Source organism: Dama dama, chromosome 25, assembly GCF_033118175.1.
Source record: "Dama dama isolate Ldn47 chromosome 25, ASM3311817v1, whole genome shotgun sequence".
In the NCBI taxonomy this organism is placed as follows: Eukaryota; Metazoa; Chordata; class Mammalia; order Artiodactyla; family Cervidae; genus Dama; species Dama dama.
The window spans coordinates 31,129,527-31,154,888 of record NC_083705.1 but is presented as its reverse complement, the minus strand read 5'-3'; the positions used below and the strand labels follow the sequence as shown (position 1 = coordinate 31,154,888).

General features: G+C 36.2%; 1 protein-coding gene and 1 pseudogene across 2 annotated transcripts in view; both read right to left on the bottom strand.

Annotated features, from left to right (window-relative positions):
- Positions 1-2,132: 2,132 nt before the first annotated feature.
- Positions 2,133-25,362, bottom strand: part of IL6ST (interleukin 6 cytokine family signal transducer) — a 60,810-nt gene continuing 37,580 nt past the window's right edge. For both annotated transcript variants that reach the window (XM_061129776.1, XM_061129775.1), the window contains 9 exons: positions 20,195-20,277; positions 19,353-19,563; positions 18,609-18,791; positions 16,439-16,540; positions 16,104-16,250; positions 15,676-15,816; positions 11,275-11,371; positions 7,870-7,951; positions 2,133-6,995 (listed from right to left, as the gene is read on the bottom strand). In XM_061129776.1, the coding sequence (XP_060985759.1) occupies positions 6,258-6,995; positions 7,870-7,951; positions 11,275-11,371; positions 15,676-15,816; positions 16,104-16,250; positions 16,439-16,540; positions 18,609-18,791; positions 19,353-19,563; positions 20,195-20,277 (1,784 nt within the window). In that variant the 3' untranslated portion in view covers positions 2,133-6,257. The remainder of the gene's footprint in view (positions 6,996-7,869; positions 7,952-11,274; positions 11,372-15,675; positions 15,817-16,103; positions 16,251-16,438; positions 16,541-18,608; positions 18,792-19,352; positions 19,564-20,194; positions 20,278-25,362) is intronic.
- On the bottom strand, positions 11,391-15,663 carry LOC133046786 (GTP-binding nuclear protein Ran-like; annotated as a pseudogene).

Below are 25,362 nucleotides of genomic sequence, written 5' to 3'. Positions count from 1 at the left end.
TACTATCCCCTTTGTTTATTGAATAAAACTCTGAGGTGTAACTGAGCTGTCACACTGGTCCACCATTTCAAATCTTTGTTGAGTCAAGACAGAACTGAGGAAATTATACACTATTCCAACAGTTGGATGGCATCACTGACTCAATGGACCTAAGTTTGAGCAAACTCTGGGAGATAGTAAAAGACAGAGAAGCCTGGCGTGCTGTGGTCCATGACACTGTGAAGAGTTGGACACGACTTAGAGATTGAATAGCAACAAAGCCTGGATGAAAACCAGGAATCCTAGCCATCAGACCAACAAAAGCTAGAGGCCAGAAGCTAGTTTTCCCTGGATCTTTGCCCCAGTGAAAAATGCATTTATCACTGAGGCAAAACTGTAAATGTAGATATTATACAAAGTCTATTTTTAGAAACATAGCGCAACAAGTGGGAGAGCACACAGAGAAATTAAGACAGGTGAAGCAGAGATGTATACCCAGAGAAAGGACGTGCGGGTCCCCTCTGGTGAGGAGGGGCACAGAAAAGAGTCTCTCAGTCCTGACTCTCTGCAACTCCATGGACTTGCAACTCGCCAATCTCCTCTGTCCATGGGGATTCTCCAGGCAAGAACACTGGACTGGGTTGCCATGCCCTTCCTCTAGGGGCTCTCCCCAACCCAGGGACTGTACCCAGGTCTCCTGCATTGCAGGTGAATTCTTTACTGTCTGAGCCCCCAGGAAAGCCCATTGACCTGGAGTCACTATATGCTTCCCTTTGCTTCTCCACTTCCTTCTCTATCTCAGGCCTCCTTGCCTCCTTCTCTTCTATACTCTTATTGAGTAGCCAGAGCATGTTTAACTAGACTTAAACATGGAAAAGACCCTAATGCTGAGAAAAACTGATGGCAAAAGGGGGTGACAAAGGATGAGATGGTTGGATGGCATCACCGACTCAATGGACTTAGTTTGAGCGAACTCTAGCAGATAGTGAAGGACAGGGAAGCCTGGTATGCTGCAGTCCATGGGGTTGCAGAGTTGGAAATGACTTAGCGACTCAACATCAATGAAATATGTATGTGGGCTTCCCAGGGGGCTCAGTGGTTAAGAACCCACCAGCAATGCAGGAGACATGTGTTCAATCTCTGGGTCAGGAAGATCCCCTGGAAAAGGGAATGGCTACCCACTCTAGTATTCTCGCCTGGAGAAACCCCATGGACAGAGGAACCTGGCGGGCTACAGTCCACAGGGTTGCAAAGAGTTGGACATGACTGAGCACACATGCAATGCAAACATGTATATAAGAGTACAGTTTGTACTATTCTTGTTTATATTTTGAGAGCGTTGAAGGAAGGTTTTATATTAAAAAGAATAAAATTTAAACCAGAAGTTAAAATTGTTTGTCTCTGGGCCAGGAAAACTGAATGCCTTTTTGGCAGTAGGATGGACTGGACCCATAATATAAATTAGGATAAGACAAGAAGTATTACAAAAGAGTCATGCTGTAACAGCCTGCAAGAGACCTAACCAAAGATGTACACAAACACATAGCCCAAGGCTGAGATGCTGTTTCTACAACCTTTAGTATATATGTGTGAAAGGATGAAGTTAACTTGTGTGTGGACTTCTCACTCCCTGCATACTTAGATAAAATCACAATGTGAGGTTACAAAAATCCAGTAGCTCAGATTTCCTTCCAGGTGGAAGTAGTACTTTTATACACTACACTTAACAAGCTCAGGGGAGTGGTGGTCGGATGCTATGGATCAGTCGGCTTCAAGCCTCACCGTGACAAGACTCCAGTAGGGTGTGGAGACAGACAGGCCACAAGGTGGCACCGCACCTCTGCACTTTTCACTGGCAACCAGTTGAAAAATATCCAATGAGAGGTGAGATGCTGGGATTCTAGAAATGATGTTGTAAATCCAGAAAACTCATAAATTTGCCATCTCCAAGTCTATTCTGTATTTATTAAGGCTGAGGTAGGGTACTGATTTTCTTCTAAAGCCTGATCCATTATGTTAAATGAGGAATTAAGAAACCACAGAACCCTCCAAAAGCACCAAGCTTACACAAAGCCTCAACACCAATAATGATAAACACCGCTACCTTAAATATTATGGGTAATGACATCAAATGGTAGTGACCACACCCAGAAAAAATTTGAGTAAGAATTTATTACATTTACTTAAAGGATTAGAGCTGATATATAACAGAACATTTAGTTATTTCAACATAAAAACAGTAGCTGTGGTTACGATTTGCACATGCAATTCATTCTGCAAAAGTAAAAATACACACACTACTCTTTCTAGACAAGCCTTCTATATGAAGTTAGATTAGGTCAAGGTAAAAGAGCAAGTGAACTTGAAAGGATTGCACTTATATTTAAATGGGACATAGCCACGGTATAAAGAGGAGACATACCTAATGCTAACCACTGTATTGCAGCACTAGCAAATTGCACACTTATTTTTAGAGTATACTATTCAACATACATATATACTAAGACTAAAGAAATTTCAAATATCCACCTTTAAATTATCCCTTTATTTCTGACATATCACATTTTTATATTCATGTAATAGCATTTGAAATATGTAGTTATCATTGTCAAAGCTTATGTTTAAGGGATAAAAGGTCTGTAACATCTACCACCATTGGCCTCAAATGCACTTTCATCATGGTCTATCAAGTATAAAGAAGAACTGGGTAATGAAGTTAAACTAACCTGCTTTAACTACAAAAAGCCTTTAAAAATTTAGGAATATGTAACAAAAGAGCTCATCCAGAGCCACCTTTTTGTTTTTAATGCAATGTATGTTAGAATATCATGTGAGTACACATACAAGTAGAATATACAATGAAAAAAAAAATAGATTTAACTCCAAAGATCAGTATTTGGATTTGGAAAGTTTTGACTTGCATCTAAATTCTGCTTATAAATAGCCTGAAAGGAACTGCTATCAAGGACCAGTCTAAAGAACTAGGCTGTTAAGTTTGTTAGTTTAAAATTTCTTAAACCTAAATATCTTGCCACTGTATGGCTTCATATTCTTTTCATTTACAAAAAAAGTGCAAAAATTTTTTTAAAGTAATCTTAGAGGGCAATAGAATCTAACACAACCTACAACAAAGTTATCCCAATATTTTTAATTAATTGAACTTTTAAGTTTTATGTAGCTTATGTTGACATTTTACCCATTTCAACAAACAGAAGTGTAAGGTATAGAAATTTGTTCTTGACACCAGAGGAGGAGATTGGTGTGGAATATAATGGAATAGAGGAAGAGCTTTCCTACTTGATTTACAGTTAGTCAATACATGCCAGTTAACAGAAATATTTTAGGGAATGCTACTATACAATTATTCTACTTCTAAATTTATGTCATGATTATTTAACTATTTAACTATGTGAGCAGAAAAAAGACATCTTTTTAAAACTTGTTTGATTGCTATTTATAGAGCTATTTTAGATGTTTCACTTTAAATGTGAATTTTCATAAATAAATGTTTTCACAATAAACTAGGGTCACTAGATGACTTCACATGTTAAAAAAAAATCTCTCATCAAAGAAAAAGGCTGAAGTTAAACAACTAGATGAAGAACACACGTGAACACAAAACATGGGAATGACTGCTTTTTCCCTTGTTTCTACTCACGTCTTGGGTATATTTCCCAGTGATGAATGATCCATGTTAAAAAAAGAATTAAACTGTAAGGTTTTAGTAGGTTTGAAGTCTGATAGTTTTCCAAGAATTATTTAGCATCGCGCCTTTATGAAGGATGAGGGTAAGATATCAAAGACACCAGTAATGAATAATCAAATTACAGTAATAACAAAGGTAACATATGCTTATTATTTTCAATCTTACAAGAGGGTAACTGCATCAAATTTTTGGATACTAGATATTTAATGAGTACTAAACCCACTACCTTAAATATAGTCTAACTTTCACATAAATTAACCTAATTTCTCTGCCGACCTAAAGTATAATTCACATGTATCAAAACTGATTATTCTAAGACATGCCTTATGAAAGTAATCTTGTACTTAAGTTTTATAACTGCTTTTCTCTTTTGGGGCAAAGACGTATATTATATAAATATTTCCTGAATGAATTTTTGCACAGTATCCAAACATCCATTTAATATACCTAAAGTGCTTTTGTGGTTAGAGGGCATTCGCTCACTGCACCATGTTGTATGTAAAGTTTCAACATATAAATTTACTTATAATGATGTCCTTTCTTAAATAACTATTTGTTCTCATTCCTTTAGATCATGAGTTCACATTTTATAACTGCCCTCCCCCCATGTACAATCATTACATTAAAATGTTCTTCACAACACTGCTATGTTGTCAGGAGGAAGGTCAGAGCTAAACATGGTTAAAACAACATGATTACTTATTTTGAGGAAATGAAAAAAATGTAGTAGATATAAATTTGTTGACAAGTAGCAAGACCAATCCTTTCCTGATATGGACCAGCCTTTGATGGTCAACTTAAATGGTGGTGATGCTATTACCTTGTCGAGTGTGAGTTTGGGGTCTGTCCCTACTTTTCCTCATTTCCTTCTAATTCTGACAGTCTACCAATCTCATGTTGGTTTTGCCTAAATAACTGGATATATCAGAATAAAGCATCTGCTCTGTCTCACAAAGACCATATATGTGAAAGAACTCTGTGAAGTGTTAGGCAAGAATACAAAGGATAAAGCATAACACGAAGTCTACTGTGAACAATACTGATGAGAGAGTAATGAGTAGACTTACATCTCAACTGTAAATGTGCACTAAATTTTCTCAACCTTTTATTCTTCAATAACCTCTGCAAATATTTTAAGTGGGTCTGGTTTCTGTATCTTAAATATGACAGAAAAACAAACTTACTTGAGAGCAGTAGTCAATACATGATCCATTTCTTCTTACTTACTCAGCGCCCCTGGCTTTCGCCCTGCCTCCTTGTCAAAGGTGGTGGGTAGAGGATAACATGAATGTGAAAGTGAGTATAGAACTAAACTCTGGAGGCTCAACTCACTTTTCCCCTGAAGAAGAGAACATGTGGGATGAGGTTTAAAATATTCCTAAATCATCATGTAGAATTAAATTCCACCTCCCTCAGAACTGGCAGACATTAAATACTATCTCTTCATTAAGTGCCTCTACAATAAGGATATTTGCTAACTGTGATCCTTACTAAGGTCAATATGTACATTTTAGGGGTGGTATTTTGTTTTGGTGATTATCGCCCAAGTCCTATAACTTATTAGTCTGCTTCAGATACCAACTAGGAAAAACAAACAAACTCAATCTTGGCCTACTGAAAAACAAAGCGTATTAAGTCAAAACACATTTTAAGGTGAAGATATATTGTATAAAGTGCTTAATCAACCAAATTCTCTGACGTCTTAAAAAGAAGGGTCAATGAAGTTTATATATAGTTATAGAAAAGTGTTAATAATCTTAAGCCTTTATTAATGGCAAAGAATGTATTAAATGTTGGAGATAGTTTGTCATATTCATTCCTAGCTCTTATCCAGACACTCTGCTGAGTGTGTGAAGTGTAACTTCAAAGGTTGTCAATAACAATAGAAAGCAAATTTTTGAAAATTTACTTAATTATTGATTGTCTAATATTCAAAAATTAATATTTTTAGTTTGCCGTGTTAAAACAGAATTCCTTTTCTCCAGTAACTGGCAGTGTCACTACCAATGGAAGAGGACTAATATCTTACATGTTGGTATGATTATAAATGACCCCAATTTTTTCTGGCAGACAACAAAAGCTGGGCTCATATTAGCTGTATCATCTGGATTCTTCTTAAATTATGTTGTCAGCTAAAGTAGAGGGTCTAAGACCTTGTTCCTCTAATTTTTGTTAATTCTCTCCCTAAGATTTGATATTCAATGACTATTCTCATTAAAATCAGTATAGCTGTTTATGACTAGCTTTAATTTAAATACCCTCTGTTTTCTAGACAGCAAAACAAAAAGTTTCACTTTATAAATTTTAGACAAACTTTGTTTTTTTCTTCAGTGCAAACATCCTGAAACAGCACAAAGTCATTCAGCTATTCAGAGGATGAAGTCAGTTTATGTAGTGCTTAAAGTTGAATCCCAGATATACTGGGATGGAAAAAGCCCATGTGGCAGGACAGTACATTCTTGTCCTTAAGGGCAAATGATCATCTTCAGCGAGTGAAGATCTGAAATCACAGATAAAGTACTTTTAGCTTTACTTTACAGGTACTTCTGAAGCTGTAACCGGGGCTGGTCTTTCACTGAGGCATGTAGCCGCCTCGTCTTACAGTCTGTGGTAAGTAGCTTTTAGGCATTCCTTCATCAACCGCAGCCTCCATCCCAACTGTTTCAAATCTCTCTACTTGTCCCTCAGTGCCTGGACCAAAAGCATCCACTGCAGGAACTTCCTGAAACATTTTCATTTTCCCAGATCCATAGGGCTGTGAAATATGATCTGAAATCTGCTGCTGTTTAAGTCTAACAAAATCTTCTTCATTGACTGAGGAAACTTGCTGTGACCTTTCAAAATGTGAAATATCTGGACTGGTTTCATGCTGACTGCAGTTTTGCTTGAAATACCGCTGCCTGGGCAGAATGCCATCGCTGCCATCTACATTATCTGCCAGCTGTAAATCTTCTGGCCGCTCCTCGGAGTCGAGCAATGGCTGGGTGGACTCAGATCTTGAGAAGACTTGGACTGACGGTACCTGGTGTCTGTAGCCACTGTGTACCACTGTGGAATACTGGACAGTGCTTGAAGTGTTCTGTGCAGATTCATTTTCATCACTGCTAGAAATGCTTGGCCTCGAAGATGACATGCATGAAGACCCTCCAATACCACTACTGTGTCCTTCAGTATTAACTTTTTCTTTCTTGAATAGGTCCAAAGATTTTAGATCCTCTGGGAAAGGCTTTTTGTCATTTGCTTCTATTTCCACAACACTTACATCAGTGAAATTGCCATCTGGATACATTTGATCTTTTGAATTAAAATGCTAAGAAAGACAGAAAATGAATTATTACCTATGGTACACAATCATTTAGAAAATCTGAAATAATTATGTATAACATATTAGAGTCACAAAATGCATCTCTGAAACTTCTCAGTAACTTAATAGTGCAAAGATAATCTATATCACTAAGTCACTGCTAACTACTTGAATCATGGATTTTGTGAAATTTGTTTAAAAGGTAAGAATTAGACTGTATTTCGTCAGAATTCCAAATCAATATTGTTGGGGTGTTACATTTTTATAAACTAACCAACTCAATGGACATAAATTTGAGCAAACTCCAGGAGATAGCGAAGGACAGGGAAGCCTGGTGTGCGGCAGTCCATGGGATCGCATCGAGTTGGATACAACTTAGGGACTGAATAATAGTAACAAAAGTCTAGAAGTAAAATTTCATATTTCATGCCTAGTCTAGGCAGCCTAGGATTAACTGTATAGAAAAATGAAGAAAACATTAAGAAAAATCAAACTCAAGTTTCATAGGTTATGGAGGACTGTCAGAAGTAAAAAAAATAGAAATAATCTTCCCTTTAAGGAAATCTAAGAAATTTATTATAGGCTTCCAGAAGTCATTTAATCATATTAAAATCATAGATTCTTACAACAGAATTATCACATAGCTGTATTAAAACACTAGGCTTTCAACTTACAAGTTCAGTCAAATATTTTTAATGTATACTAAATAGAATTAGGAATATAAAGACAAACATGCTATGGTGATAATAAACTCCTAGAATATGCAAGTACTATTTTTAATTTTGACTAAAATTCTAATTTATGTACTACTTTCATAAACTCTACAAATATATCCTAATATGCTTGTGTATTCTAAGTAGTCAGAAACATTTTATCTTACCCTTGGAGGTGTGTGAGGTGACCACTGGGCAATATGACTCTTTGAAGGATCTGGAACATTAGGCCAGATGTGTTTTTTAATTCTGGAGAGGAAAGAAATACTGCATATGGAGAACCACTTGTAATAAACGTGATCATCTAAATCTTAAGAATAAAACCAATTAAACAAAAAATACCTACTGTACTCCAAAGCTAACAAAAACATCATTTTTCTTGTATCCAATAGAATAAAATACTATTTAAAAATGCATAAGGATCTGAGTCTTTATCCTTAAAGAAAAACTGTTTGGTAATAAGACTAGAGCTGGTAATCAGTATTCAATTTTTAAAAATCTCTGAAATCAAATTCTGCAATAATAACCACTTAAAAACTTTAGCCAGGGGTACAAAACATTGTGGCACACCTTCTCTGCAAAACAAAAACCCCAAAATGTTCAATTTCCAACTAAAATAATTCAGACAATGATAAATTATCACACTGGTACAAGATAAAATAATATGATTTTTCACAAGGAAGAAAAGGCTAACATAAAAATAATTAATTCAAGATATCCGTCATCAAAAACCTATTTAAATATGTTTAACATAGTCCCTAGCACAACATCAGAGGTTCACAAGGGTATGTGAGTACACAGGAAATGAGTCATCTTGAGAATAAGTTCAAATAAACAATAAAGATGGGTAGTAAGATCCTAACAGATTGTCCAGCAGGAACAACTATGAAGTCTGTACATAATAGAAAAAGCAATAGAGTAACAACCTAAATAAATTGACCAACCAAAAAAAAAAAAAGAAATTCCTTGAAAGACACCAATTACTGAAACAGACTGGAAAAGACAACTTCAATAGCCCTATACTTATAAGAAATTCAATTTGTAATTAAAAATCTCCCTACAAAGGAAAGAGCATCCCCAGACAGCTTCACTTGTGAATTCCATTAGTTATTTAAAGAGGAAATAATACAAACCCTATACAAACTCTCCCAGAAAATTGAGGTAATATGTACTGATTAACTTTAAGAGGGCATTCATTTTATGAGATAATCAGTATTACCCTGAATCCAAAATTAAACAATGATGCCACAAAAAAGGACAAATCAATACCACTTCTTAACATAAAAATACAAAAATTTTTAACACACCGAATCCAGCAAATTCCAAGGAATGCAAGACATAACATCTGAAAATCAATGATAAAATTCACCATATTTATGAAAGGAAAAGAAAAATCATAAGCTCATCTCAACGGATGCAGAAAAAGCATTTGACAGAATTCAATACCCATTCATGACAAAAACTCTTAGCAAAACAGAAATATAAGAACTTCCTCAACTTACAGCTAATATAATATGCAATAGTGTTTAAAAAAAAATATGCAATAGTGTTAAGAGTGAATGCTCTCTCCCCTAAGATTAGGAAGAATGCAAAGATGTTGGTTCTTAACACATCTATTCAACATTGTACTTACTGAAGGTCTTAGCTAGTAGAATAAGAAAAATAACTAAAAGTATAAAGACTGGAATAACCATCTTCACTTGCAGGCAGCATGACTGTATAGTCATAGGACTGTATAGTCCTATGGAATCTAAAAAGTGACTACAATAAATTAATTTATCAAGATCTTAGTATACAAGATCAATATGCTTAAAAGGATCAATTTTCAACACACCAGAAATGAACAACTAGAAAATAAAAATATTTAAATTCCATTTATAATAGCATAAAAAAACACTTAGGAAGGAATAAATTTAACATAGCCTGAAGACTACGAAACATTGCAAAAGGAAACAAAAAATGTACCATGTTCATGTACTGAAAGATACATGTGACTCATGAACAAGTTCACACTGCACTTTCTCCTAAACTGATGTATAGATTCAATAAAATTCCACTAAAAATTCTAACAGATTTTTAAGGGAAATTTATAAGGTGATAATTTTATATGAAGAGGCAAAGAATCTAGAAAAAATAATTTTGAAAAAAAAAAAAATACTGGAGGAATTCTGCCACCCGGTCTTATTGTAGAGCTATAATAAATCAAGACCATGTGGTATCAGCACCAATAGACATACATAACAAAGGAACGGGATTAAGAGTCCACAAATAGATCTAGACTTATACGAATAACTGATTTTGGTAAAGGTTGAAGGCAATTCAACAGGAAAAGACAGTCTTTTTAATAAATAATGCTGGAATGGTTAGATATCTATGGAAAAAATTCTTTGACTTCACACCATGCACAGAAATTTATCCTAAACAGATCACAGCACAGGGTTAAAATCATTAAATTTCTAGAGGAAAATACAGGAGAACATTTTATGACACTTGATTAAGCAAAATTTCATAAAAAGGACATAACATCAACAACCATTAAAAAATAAAACCCCTAACAAAATGGATTTGATCAAAATTAAACACTTTTGCTTTTCTGAAGTCACAGTTAAGAAACCAAAAAGGCAAGCCACAGTCCAGAATTTGCAAAACATAAGTGACAAAAAATTTGTAACAAGATATATAAAGAACGCTTAAAGCTCAATATTAACAAATAACCCAATTTAAAAATGGGCAGATTTCAAGACATATCTCAAAAGAAGATGTAAGGTAGCACATGAAAGTATCTATTACTAGTCCTCAGGGAAACAGAAGTTACAATCACACTGAGATAGCACTATAAACCCCTGAGAAAGAATGGCTAAAATTAAAAACCTTGACAGTACCAAGAACTGGGGATGATATCGAGCAAATGGAACTTTTCACATTGCTGGTGGGAATACAGGATGATATGGCCACTTTGAAAAACAATTTGACAGTTTCTTATAAAGTTAAATATGCATCCAGCAATTCTGGATTATATGATCCAGCAATCCCACTGCTAAATATTGACTCAAGATAAATGATAATATATGCCTACACAAAGATATGTGTGTGAATGCTCATAATAGCCAAAAATCAAAGAAACAACTTAAATTTTCATAACAGATGTATGGGTAAACAAATTTTGATCTTTCTATACTATAGAATACTATTCAAGAATAAAAAGGAGAAAAATATTAGTATATGCAACAACATGGATGAATCTCAAAAAAGTCAAGTGAAAGACATCATACACAAAAAATTACATGCTGCTTGATTCTATATATGTGAAATCCTAGAAAAGGCAAAAATACAACCACAGATCATTTGACTGCTGGGGCTAGGGGCTGAGGGAGAGGACAGACTACAAAACAGAACGAGGAAACTTCCAGGGTGATGGAAATGTTCTCCATCCTAAGTGTGGTGGTAGTTACACATCTACATACAGCTACAAAAATTCATCAAACTGTTCACTTCAAATGGATTTCACTGCATGTAAATTATAGGTCAATAAAAGTGGGGGAAAATGCAAAAATATGAACAAGGGTACTTACAGGTCTCGCTTATTAAAGCAGAATAAAACTCCCAAAAGGGTTGTCAATAGGAATGCTAAGCAAACAGGTACAACAATAGCTTCGATTTCTCCTTGAGCTAAAAAACAAAAAGGGGAAAGAAGGAAAATTGTTGACACATATGCTACAGACAAATAATGCAACTTTCCAACCAGATTACTGTTGAAAAGATGAAATACCATCCTAATTTTTTTTTTTTTTTTTTTACAAACTTTTCAAACTTAAAGGTGTTTCCCTCTCCCCATCCCTCCCCCTTGGTAAATCATATCCTAGTTGCTTATGCCTTAGGTCATGGTAACCTGACCACAAAGTATACATAAAATAGAAGTTGGCTGGGGGAATAAACTGATTAGTTCAGTTTACTGGATAGATAATATACCTGGTAACAGCTTTCAAACCTATTTATTTATCATTTGCACTCAGCAGAATCTTAGCAAAAGCTTACTTTTGAGTTAGAGGAGTAGAATTGGAAAAGCTCTAAACGATCTCAACAACTGAGCTACAAATGTAACTTTCTATAAGGAATAAAAATGTAAAATTCAGATAAAATTTTTAATCATTATTTACTGATATAGGGCTAAGAATTTTAGGAGAACCTTAACAGGCACAAGGAGTAGCAGAAGTAGGAATAATATCACCTAAAAAGCAGCAAGCCTCAGATTCCTCAATACCACATAAATCCCTCTCTGAATCTGAAAGAGAGCTTAGTAATCAAATGAATCGCTAATTGGGAGAATTTATATTAGAGATTTTTAAATGATTGGTTGTTTCTGGTAAACTCCTCCAACCCTCCTTCACTTAGTCTTTTACAGGAAAAATGTATGAAAGTAATGCGACAGCCACACATTACTCAGTCTTACCTTCCCACCACACATATCGCTTTACATCCTGTGAAGCATAATAGGAACTGAGAAATCAGAGGAATAAACTATAGGTTGGAAAATATTAATTCCTGAATGCTAAGATTCTCATACACATGACACATCAAATTCAGGCAGAACCTGTCCTTTACTGGCGCTGAACTTCCTTCCAAGCGTCCATGTCTTGGGCCTTTTGCTCATGCTGCTCCCGGATGCCTTCTTCTCCCTGTCTGTCCACATCTTAACTTCAAAGCTCAAGTATTGTCTTCTCCACAAAAATCTTTGAAGGTGAAACTTTCCACTACCAGTATCTTTAAATTCTTGTTCTATTTACTAGTAGCATGGCTCAAATAGCTCTCTGTATTGTTTACTTATACTTTATTTCTTCAACTAAGCTATATGGTCCTTGAGGGCAAAGTCAAAGCCATGTGAAGTAGGTATAATGGATCCATAAAACAATAGGTCAGAGGGAAAAGTGGATGAAACAATACTAAATATGATTTCAGTTTTGGGGAAAAAATGTATGCATAGAAAAGACTAGGAGGATATATAAATATGTTAAAAGATTATTTTGGATGAGGGATTAGGAGTGATTTTTCTTCCTCTTTGTGTTTTACTGTATGGTCTAAATTCCTTATAATGAACACTACTTTTGTTAACAGCATAAATTTTTAAAGTTAATTACTTTTATTTTTTCTAAAGATCATGGCACAAAGTTTTATTTCCAATATTACAGGTATGCCCCCATTTTCAGAAAGTTTCAATTTTACCACTTCACTTTCACAAAAGATTTACATTAATATACTAAAAAACTTTTTTCATAAATTACATTGTCTGTTTTTGCTAACGAAAATAAACTTATAAAAAAAAGCTTGTTAGTGCATTTAATGTAGGTCTTTCATGAAAATGCAGTGGCATAATGCAAACTTGCCCAAGGTGAGGGATACTCTTTGCTCTAAACCATTCTGGCTTATAAAAGGTTTCAGAGGAATGCTCAACTTTTGGTTAGAGGTAGAAACCTGTATTTGTTACATATATATTCTACAAACATGTCAACACAAATCTTATCCCACAGACTATATTCATTATTGGCCATCACACAGCAAAGCTCAGGATCTTTCAATGTCTATCTTATGTAGTAGTCACTTATCCACTTATTTTCTCATACAGCAAACATTCAACCAACAAGGAACATGGAGCTTACTATTTATCATTAACTGTGTTGGTTCTTGGATATAACAAAAACAATAACAATAAAATAAGGTAACTGAATGATGATTCAAAACGTAGTAGTTACAGGAAAGAATGCATTTTAAGTCTGCTGTAGAGAGGCTACAGGAATAGCCAAAGCAAGAAAAGGTATAGGGGAATGTACTGGGAAAAGACATAGAGGTGGGGAAAATGAAAAGAAGTTTAGGGTCAAAGAAAGAGATTATGAAAGGGCATGCACAGCAGTAATTAGAAGGCATGAGCAACTGAACTTGCTAGTTTGCGTAAGTGAGAAACAGATGAGAAATTTACTACGACTACCCCTAAATTTCTGGGTCTGGCAAAGAGTTGTGACATGGAACAAAGAAAGAGAAACCTGTCTGGGAAGAGCAGAGAGCGTGGCTGGAGTCTTAGACAGGGACTCTGGAATGGAAGACAAGAAAACAGTGCCAGGAACAGAGCTCTGGAGAATACAAAACATTTAAAAGAGCAGAAAAGGAGACCAAGGAAAAAGTACCACACAAGGAGGAGACTCAGGAGAGTGCTACTAGAAAAATAAACCGAGGGAAGAGACTGTTTTAAGGATGAACAGGCCAATAGGAAGGATCAAATGTCGGCAAGTATAGGCAGAAAAGATGACTGAAAAGCATGCACTGGACAGGACAACTAAGAGGTCTTCCACATGTGACAGCAGACAGGTTTCAGTGGAGTGGTGGGTGGGGTGGAAATCTGGTTTCAGCAGGTCAAAAACTGAGCTGGAGGTATGGAAACGAGACTGCAAGCGTGGATTAGTCTTTACAGCCTGTGTGTGTTAGTTGCTCAGTTGTGTCCAACTCTTTGCCACCCCATGAACTGTAGCCCGCCAGGCTCCTCTGTCCATGGAATTCTCCAGGCAACCTGCCCATTAAAGGAAGCACAAGAGAAGAGACTATACCCAAGTTTTTTTTTTGTTTTTTTTTTTAAGATAGTTGAAATACAACTTTATCCTGATTCTAAATGAAAAGGAGTGGGAATGACAGTAACAAACAAGATTCCACCTCTCAATATAGTCATGTGACTATAGCAGTCTTATATTTGAAACTCAAGGAGGAAACTGTGTTCCAAAACACCTAAATATGCAGGTCCAAAAAAATGAAGCTTTTCTTTATTTTTAAACGGCCACATTCATTCCAAAGCCCAAATATCTCCTTCACCATCCAAAGATTAAGTACATGTTCTGCTTAGTTAGATAATAAAGTGGCAAACATGCTGCACCACTGACATTACAGGATAGTTGCCTATATAACTAGACTTCTGACATTGGGCCCCAGCTTCACTTTCTCACAGGTCATCCTTTTCATCTGGGAGAGCAGTCATCTGAGCAACCTCTAAATCGTGCTTGTACTGTGCTACCAAGGCTGTGTCCATGACCACCTCTGGTGGGGCAAGAGCAGGCATGGCGACAAACTCCAAGTTACGGTCTCCAATCAATTTTCTAGCAAGCCAGAGGAAGGGTTTTTCAAAGTTGTAGTTACTTTTGGCAGAAATGTCATAGTACCGAAGATTCTTCTTTCGGTGGAAGACAATTGACTTTGCCTTAACCTTTCTGTCCTTAATATCCAATTTATTGCCACACAACACAATCGGGATGTTCTGACACACTTATACCAGATCTCTATGCCAGCTAGGCACATTCTTGTAAGTAACTCTCGACGTTACATCAAACATTATAATGGCACACTGACCTCTCAGTCCACCAAATTTCTCCTGACCAGCTCTATCTCATACACTGAACTTAATCGGTCCTCTGTTGGTATGGAACACAAGAGGATGGACCTCAACACCCAAGGTAGCTATATACTTCTCAAATTCACAAGTCAGACGACATTTCACGAATGTAGTTTTTCCAGTACCACCATCACCAACCAATACAAGTTTGAATTGAACTTGGGGTTCTCCTTGGGCAGCCAACGCAACGTTACTTCCAGAAGCGTCTCCGCGCCCGTCTGACTAAGCGAGACCATACCCAAGTTTTGCCAGTGAAAAAAATGAACCCGTTTAGAAAGATAAACAAATTATTTTGGGATTTATAGAGTACCGGTAAAATTAGAAGCAGTTGAAGAAACAACAACAAAGTATGGAAAACATTTTCTGTAGTTTAAAGAAATAACCAAACAACAAAACAAAAATCATAATTTATGAACACATCATTTATATGAATCCAAAGATGCACTTTAAACAAAATTTTAGCATGTAAGTTAAGCCCATTTTTAGTCTGATTAAATTTTTAAAAGAAAAGAGAAAGAAGGAAAACTCAAGCATCGTTATTCCTTACCAAACTTTGGTGTAGTAAAGGTGAATTCTGGACCATCCTTCCCACCTTCATCTGTGTATGCTGCCATTCGCACCATATACAAAGTGTCACTAGTCAAAGAGGACAGTGTATATTCTGTGTGGGAAGAATCCACATTCACAGCTGGAAGAAAGCGGTAAGTGCACTTTAACCAACTACTCTTGCATGGTTTGGCCTATATTTGATATTGGGAGAGTACAAAAAAAGGAATCAAACCATATTTCACTAGAAAACAATGTATTTTTAGTAGGATCGTGAAGGCAACCATAAAGCATATTTTCATGTATCTCTTTTCTGAGCATAAAATGCTATATTAAGATGTAAAAAACACAAGAAGGTAAGATTTAAATTAGTACTTAAAAGCCTAAGAAAAAACACCTGATTCTTAATAACTGATATAGCTTTATTACCTGTTTCATTTCCAATGACGGTTCTATAAAATATAGTATAATTTCTGATAAATCCATTCTGAACATCAACAGGAAGTTGGTCCCACTCTAAGACAGCTTCATTTTTCCCCACTTTTTTTGTCCGAACAGTAGGTCCTTTGGAAGGTGCTGAAACAGAATAAGGTATTTACTAACTGAAAAGCATAAGAATTTAGTAAACTACTAGAACTTGGTAAAATTTCATTATCATGGAAATTATTTGAACATAATGAAACATATCCTTATTTAAAAAGGATAAAATGTCTTTGTCAGTACAAAATGCGACTGTTTTTCAAAGAAAGTAGGGCTGGACTTACCAGCTTGTTTAAGGTATGCCTTTATATGCTCAGGGCTTCCTGGTCCATCAGCATATACTGGAGTAACTGTTATCAAGTAACATTTGCTCTCTACTAGGTTTCCTAAAATAAGAATAGTAGATTAAGCATTTTCTTCCTTACAATGAAAAAAAACTTAATTAACTCCATTGCTTACTTTTACACTATAATTTCATGATCATTGAATTTTCTTTTATTTATTCATTTATGTTTTTAAAATTGAAACACAGTTGATATACAATGTTAATTTCAGGTGTACTAAATAATAATGACATCTGCATACACTATGAAATGATTACCACTGAACTTTCTTTTAACACTACAATTTTTAAGTAAACATTGCCTTTTGTGTACTAGATTCAAGCTTAACAGAGTACATCTTTATGAAAATAAAAGGCTATTTTTACTGCCAATAAGTGAATAAAAATATTTATACTGTCAATAAAAGTAATAAATGACTGCATTTATATTCAGGATTTATCAAATGGGTCTTTCTTATAGTTTGACAATTTTTGTACATTTTACCTAACTGAGAACTGCCTATGAGCAAGATGTCAGTAATCAGAGCTAGGGAAAGCACAAACGGCTGTGGTTGGCCAGGTGACTGGGGAAAAAGACAATTAAGTGTTATTTCCCACAATAACAGAATTTTAAAAGAAAAAATTATCTTAAAGACGTGTAAATCTATGGCTGATTCATATCAATATATGACAAAAAAAAATAATAATAAAAAAAAAAAAGAAATTTACACAGAAAAAAAAAAAATTCTTCCTTTATTTATAATCTTCCCAAATTAACACAGTAATCTATGTCTTTAGCACACAACAACAAAAAAACTTATTTTTGTTTATAAACTGAAGTTTATACCTTCAACAGGAACTTACATTTCCTTAACTGTTTATTCATGAAGTTATATATGCTTCTTTGTCTTCATAAACAGTCATTTTCTTAATGATTCCATATTATCAAGAAGATAATTTTTATATTCTGCTTATACAGTGATGTTTTATCAGGCCTACTTAGTTCTGTGGGAATACCTGCACAACCTGAAGGTCCCCAGAACCTTTGCTCTACCGTCCAGCTAGGGCTTCCCAGGTGGCACCAGTGGTAAAGAATCTGCCTGCCAATGCAGGAGATGCAAGAGATGCGGGTTCAGTCCCAGAGTGGGGAAGAGCCACTGGAGAGGGAAATGGCAACCCACCCTGGTATTCTTGCCTGGAGAATTCCAAGGACAGAGGAGCCTGGTGTGCTACAGTCCAGGAGGTTGCAAAGAGTCCAACATGACTGAGCACGTATGCCATCCACGGTCCAGTTACTACCAATCTATTTTCTCTCTAGCTCTACTTTGCTTTTACTTGGACAAGACTGATAAACTAGATAAGTGGGATTAGTAAAATTATATGTTAAATAATGGGTTAATGAGGGCCAAACAGCCTATGTTATGAATAAAGCTCTTTATGGCAATATATAAACAGTATATTTTTTAACAGCTTTTCTATGATTAATCATATTATTTGTAGCTGAATTCTAATGGTTATCCTCTTTACACATGTACAAACTGAGTGCTTTGTTTCCTCCTTAAAGTTGTTCTATCACTTTAAAGCTACTTGAAAAGTAGTAACTTGCAATGAAAGCAATCCATACTGGAGCTCTTACTTTCTGTCCTTTATTAGTACTTCCAGTTTAAAACACAAGAAAATATAAGTTCTGATTCTGCTTCCCTTGTTCAACAGCTATAAAAAGTTAACAAGCCATCCAGAAGCTCAGGGAAATTTTTCTCATTAAAGGATGAAGTTAAATCAGGTACAGAGAACATACTAGTTAGGAGCAGAGATTGTACTACCTTGTATTTTTCTTACTTTACAGTTCTGTGAGTGTTCCTTTGATGATCAAAACAACAGAGAGTATTACAAGAAGATAGTATTAACCCCACTTAGTCCATAAACAGACCCTGCAGTTTAGTGAGGTTAGTAAGTATGACTTGCTGAGAGTCACAAATCTAGTAAACAAGAGTTAACTAGTAACAATGATAAACTGGAAGTCTTTTCAATGGACCACAAAGTCTACAAAGCAGAAAAGATTAAGTACAAGAAAAATCTGTCTAAAGAACTAGAAAAAGGACAACGACTTAAGTGTTTCTAGCAAGGTATACCTCTTAAATAGGTGCGATGTACAGTACCATCTTCTTGTTGCCAGTCTGGGATACAGGGCGATTTATCAGATAACACACACCACTCAAGTATGTATCTGTTTACAGGTTCATTTGGAGCAGTCCATTCTACCCAAAGCACGTTATCTTTGGGAAATGCTTTAAGATCGGTTACGGGGTGAGTAGCTTTAAAACAAAGTATGAATACCGATATGATAAATGAACATTTAAAACTCTGAAGTTCCAACATTTTACATTCATTTTCATAACCATGTGAACTATCTTGCTATCACGTTTTCATAGTACATAAGATTAAACTGTATCTACATGAATAAAAGCACTAATTTATACAGTCAACTTATTTTCAAACTTCAATTCCTTTCCCCAAATTCTTCAAGTATTTTGTGTATATAACTTGCATTTTCTTCTTTGAAAGCTACAGATAAAGCTATAGAAAAATAATATATTTAAGTTTAATGTATATAATAAGTTCCTCAAACCTAAAAAATATATTTTTTAAAAAAGACAAATAATCATAAAATGCTTAAACGAACTAAGTAGCTTAGTACAAAGTTTAAGTGAACCACAAAATGATGGAACGATTTGGTTCCTGATTGATTTCTAAAAATTTAAACCACTGCAGATACTGAGGACATAGTCTTAGAATACTTATGTTTTTACAGGAGTCCTGTCCATACCTAACTACCCTTTACCATTCTTAAGTGAGGCTCCATCTTAGGGACAAACCTTGAAAATCCCAGGCAGGGATAGTTAACACAGACGCATCTGATTTGCCAACAGTATTTCTCGCTGTCAGAGTTGCTACATAGCGATCATTTGTGAGGTTCACCATCAGTTTTGTGTCCTGAACTGTGTAATTTTGTAAACGTGATTTCCATCTTGTGAGAGTCACTTCATAATCCAAAATTTTCCCATTAGCTTCAAAAGGAGGCAATGTCTGTAATAAGACAATTTACTTTTAAAACATATTTCACAAATCTTGAATAAAGGTAATGTTTTTCTTCATGTTCAAATTCTATTATGTCAAATCTCTAAATATTTAATTGCAAGGGGCTGGCAACCTTACTTTGAACTCGCTACTGAAGGGAAACTACTACACACTGAATGAAGAGTAAACTAAGAAAGAAAGTAGCACCATTCTGTTAGCTATTAGTTCTCTATACAATTCTTCACTGATGGTGCTCTGGCCTAAACTATTTTAAGTCTCAATATTTTTCTTTCTACCTTATTTTAGCATGATCCATTCATGACCATTTATGGAGTGCACAACAACTTTATTTCCTATTACCAGCATACACTCTGACTACCCCAAATGTTATTTATTTGAGGCACTGAGGAAAGTTTGATAAAACACAGGCCCCTTATAGAACTTTGACAGAATTATGCTGAAATATCTATGAGGTATCACTGGCAGTTTATGAACCTTTTCTTTTTAGTATATATAAAGCTTTGCATTTTTATTAAAGTTATCAAATACTATTTGATACCAAAAATTAAGCTCCACCCATGACACCACATAAAATATATTTATATGAGATAAAAGGATATAATCAAATTTTTTTTCTTACCTTCCATTTGAGTTGTACAGATCTAGTGCCATGAGCATGAGATGGCTCTATCTTATACCAGAAACTTGGTGCCCTGGATGGTCCTAAAGAGATGATATAAAATTTTTAAAATAAAAGTTTTCTATTATAACAAGATAAGCTAAAATCCTAGAAATTATTCTTTTACTTTGTTTTTAATATTCTTGCCCTTCAATGATATGGTGTCTATATTTCTGTCTTTACACCAGCATTTTCCCACCTCAGCATGATATGTCTTGGACTTCACCTTTACTCAGGGTGATAGCTTGACAATTTAGATTATATTGCAACTCTTTAGTAATCTTAAAATTGTAAAGGTACAAATATATCCTAAGCAATAACCAAAGATGTATCACTATTTCTTATTGCTAAAAATCAAACTGAAATATATTTAAATACATGTGTACAATCCTTAAATGCGTATATTTAAGGATATCAGACAAATAAAATAAATGGAGTAACATAGTATTAAGTTTATTACCTTACACTGGGAGTCAATGTAATGGAATATAATATAAATAAATTCACAGGATTGTTGTAATAATCACCAACCATGTGAAAAAGCACTTTACAAAACATCAAATCTGATTGCTAATTAGGTTTTAAAAATTCAAAAATTTTATAATTGTAAAATATGGCATTAAATAGGATTAAAAAATAATCTGAGTAAAATCTAAGCAGTGTTGTGCTGATCGTGAAGAAGTAACTACAGGTGGACAAAACAAACGGGAAAGGCACACCAGGAAGGCTGGGGGGAAAGCTGCTGGTACAGGGGGTTTGAATAGATATATACATGAGTACAGTGCAGCACCCTGAAAGAATAAAGAACACAAAGCTATAAAGGAAATTTTAGAGGCTAGAAACTGTTTCTAATGTTAAAAAAAACCCTGGCTTCTTTCACTAATTTGAGGAAATGCATAATCGAATTGTTCATAACTTTTGGGACACCAGAAATCTCTTTTGATTTGACAAAGGTTATATGCCCTCTCTCCAGAAAATGCACACAAGTATGAACCCAAATATTTTGTCTACCTCTTAAAGTAGTTTAGGAACTCCCCCAAACTGATCAATGTACTTTTAAACTCTTCAAGAATACCAGTTTCAAAATTCCTAGCCAAGACAAAGGAATCTGACTCCCAAACCAGCGAGAGTAGGATTACTTTCTTTCTTGGCATTTTTCAGAATAAGAGAAAATTTGTGGTGGAGAATGTTACTTTACTTTTCTGCCTTTGACATTCTCAATTCACACAACTCTCATGAAACCTCTGGCAGAGCTCTGTGGAAGTGAAGGGATTTAGGAGGTAGGGAAGGTTTCAAAGTCATAGCTGCTGCCACTGACACCTCAAGAGGGTGACTGTGACAAGAAAACGTTCAGAAAAAAAAAAATCTGTATTCCATAGGATTATTTTTAATTGAAGGCTAACTGCTTTATAATATTGTGTTGGTCTCTGTCATGTATCACCATAAACCAGCCACAGGTATACACATGTCCCTTCCCTCTTGAACCTTGCTCCCACCTCCCACCCCACCCCACCCCTCTGGGTTGTCACAGACACGGGTTTAAACCCCCTGAGTCATCAGCAAATCCCCACTGGCTGTCTGTCTTACATATGGCAGCATGTATGCTTCCATGCTACTCTCCATTCGTCCAGCCCTCTCCTCCTCCCCTGTGTCCACAAGTCTGTTCTCTTACGTATGTGTCTCCACTGCTGCCCTGCAAGTAGGTTCATCAGTACCAACTTTCTGGATTCCATTTATGTGTTAATATACAATGTTTATTTTTCTCTTTCTGATTTATTTCATTCTGTATAATAGGCTGTAGGTTCATCCACCTCATTAGAACTGACTCAAATGCGTTCCTTTTTATGGCCGAGTAACATTCCATTGTATACATGTACCACAGCCTCTATCCATTCATCTGTCAATGGACATCTAGGTTGCTTCCACGTCCTTGCTACTGTAAATCACGCTGCAGTGAACACTGGGGTACATGTGTCTTTTTCAATAATGGTTTTCTCAGGGTATACGCCAGTAATGGGATTGTTGGGTCATATGGTAGTTTTATTCCTAGTTTTTAAAGGAATCCCCATACTGTCCTCTATAGTGGGCTATATCAATTTGCATTCTCATCAACAGTGCAAGAGGGTACCCTTTTCTCCACACCCTCTCCAGCATTTACTGTTTGTAGATTTTTTGATGATGGCAATTCTGACTGGTATAAGGTGATTTCTCATTGTAATTTTGATTTGCATTTCTCTAATAATGAGTGATGTTAAGCATCTTTGCATGTATTTATCAGCCATCTGTCTTTGGTGAAATGTCCGCTTAGGTCTTCTGCCCACTTTTTGATTGGGTTGTTTTTCTGGTATTGAGTTGCATGAGCTGCTTGTTTATTTTGGAGATTAATCCTTTGCCAGTTGTTCCATTTGCTATTATTTTCTCCCATTCTAAGGGCTGTCTTTTCACCATGTTTTTAGTTTCCTTTGCTGTACAAAAACTTTTAATTAGGTCCCACTTGTTTTTGATTTTATTTCCATTATTCAAGGAGGTAGGTCATAGAGGAGCTTGCTGTGATTTATGTCAGAGTGTTTTGCCTATGTTTTCCTCTAAGAGTTTCATAGTTTCTGTCTTACATTTAGGTCTTTAATCCATTTTGAGTTTATTTTTCTTGAGTTTATTAAGTGTTCCAAGTTCATTCTTTTTCAGGTAGCTGTCTGGTTTTCCCAGCATCACTTATTGAAGAGACTATCTTTTCTCCATTGTATATCCTTGCCTCCTTTGTCAAAGATAAGGTGCCCACAGGTGCATGTGTTTATCTCTGGGCTTTTAATTAATCTTCTTTCATTGGTCTATATTTCTGTTTTTGTGCCAGTACCATACTGGCATGATAACTGTGTTTGAGTCTCCTTTTCCCAGCCTTTAAGGTTGTATTCCTTCTTCCTTTTGGTTTCTGCCCTTGGTGGGTGAGGTTGTTCCAGTGGTAGGCTTTGGTTGGGAAGGACTTGTGCCTGCCTTCTGAGGGGAGGAGGTGAGTTTTTTCCCTCTGATGGGCAGGGCTGTGTAAGGTGGTATTTTCGAGTGTCTGTGGGAAGCTGGTCTGCCGATGACTGGGTTTGTTTTTGTCTTGCTTGTTCTTTGGGTGAAGAATCCTGTACTGGGTGCTGCTGGGTCCTGGATACAGGTGGAAGTCTTCATGGGAGTTCTCACTGATTAACACTTCATGGGGTCAGGAGTTCTTTGGCAGTCTAGTGTCCTGGATGCGTCCCTCTCACTCCAAAGGCTCAGGGCCTGATATCTGGCCAGGGAACCAAGATTCCACAAGCCATTTGTTATGGCATTAAAGAGGACTGAAACAAACACAGGGCTTCCCAGGTAGCTCAGATGGTAAAGAATTCGCCTTCAATGTAGGAGACCCAGGTTCTATCCCTGGGTCAGAAAGATCCCCTGGAGAAGAGCATGGCAACCCACTCCAGTATTCTTTCCTGGAGAATCCTATGGACAGAAGAGCCTGGCAGGCTACAGTTTCATGGGGTCACACAGAATCGGAATGACTGAGTGACTTTCACAACAAACACACAAAACAGAAAACAAAACAAGAAACAAAAAATGAATCCCAAATAGTAAATACAAAATCAGACAAATATCAAAAACAAAGGCATGTGCATGCGCGCACACACACACACACAAAAGCAGAACAGTCCAAAGAAAAGAAAGTATAAGAGAGTGACCTGGTGAACAAAGGAAACCAAAAACGGTATCAACCAATTAAAAACAAAACACAAATCAGAAAACAAGACAAAAACAGACTGCCAACTGGGGAATAAAGAAAAAAAACAACAACAACAGACTAATGAATAGGGTGAAATAACAGGGTCAAAGAAAAGGAAGGCAAAAGATAGAAAAGCAAAGTTAAATAAAGTATATTTAAAAAGATTTATATATATTAAAGAATATACCAGGAAAAGAATAAGAAAAATAAACAAGCAAAACAATTTTCAAAAGAAAAAAACCCCATAAAACTGCAAAAAGAAAACACAGATGTAGAAGTATATAAAGGAAATACAAAGTGTGATGTAAAAAAAAAAGTTCTCCAAAGCTTAAATAGAGTTAATAATAATAAAATGAACAACCACAGCAAAGCAACAGGGGAAAAAAAAAATTCCAGAACCAACTACAGAATAAATCAGAAGAAAAATAATAAATGTTTTTCTCTGATCTCAACTGTCAGCATCCTTTTCCTCACTGTGAATCACCTCTGCCTCCCTAGGATGCCCTCCAATACCAGACTGGTCTCTGGACCTGCTGTGGGGACAGCTCAGACTCTATAATCTGGCCGTATTCCTGAATGTTCTTGCCTCCAATGTCCACAGCTGCCAGAGTTAGGCATTTTCTTTTGTGGGAATTCTCATTCTCCTTTTCTATATTCCACACACACAGGGTCTGCGTACTTGACTGTGTGGGTTTAATCTGCAGCTTGTACAGCTGGTGGAAAGGTGAAAGGTTTTCAATCCTCTTCCTTAGCCACACTGCCCCTGAAGTTCAATTGTGGTTTTATCCCCACCTCTGAATGTGAGTCGTCCACAGGAGTTTGCTCCTGAGGCTGCCCTGGAGGACTTGCGTCTGCCTCAGTGAGGACCGGGTGTGGCGATGGTGCAGCTACTTCGATTATGGGGCCCTGGCAGTGCCAGGAATGTAGGGGAGCTGGTGGCCACGGGTACAGGAGATATAGTGCTCTTAGGGTTTTTCTAGCTTCTGGCCACTCCGCCCCACAGAGGATAGAGCATGGAGGTGGTGTGGCTACTTGGATCATAGGGACCTTGGCAGCACAGGGGAGCCTGTGGCCATGGACACAGGAGGTATGTTACAGTTTTTTCTAGCCTCTGGCAGCTCTGCCCCAGTAGAGATCAAGTGTGGAGGTAATACAGTTGCTTGGATTGCGAGGACCCTTGAAAGGTTGTTGCTGAGCCATGAAAGATGCAAGGATTCTTGGCCTCCAGAGGAGAGGAATTCAACCCAGGGCCAGTAACGAGGCTTGATCGCTCAGAGCTTTTGTGTAATAAAGTTTTATTAAAGTATAAAAGAGACGGAGAACACTTCTGACATAGACATCAGAAGGGGGCAGAAAGAGTGCTCCCCTGCTGGTCTTTAGC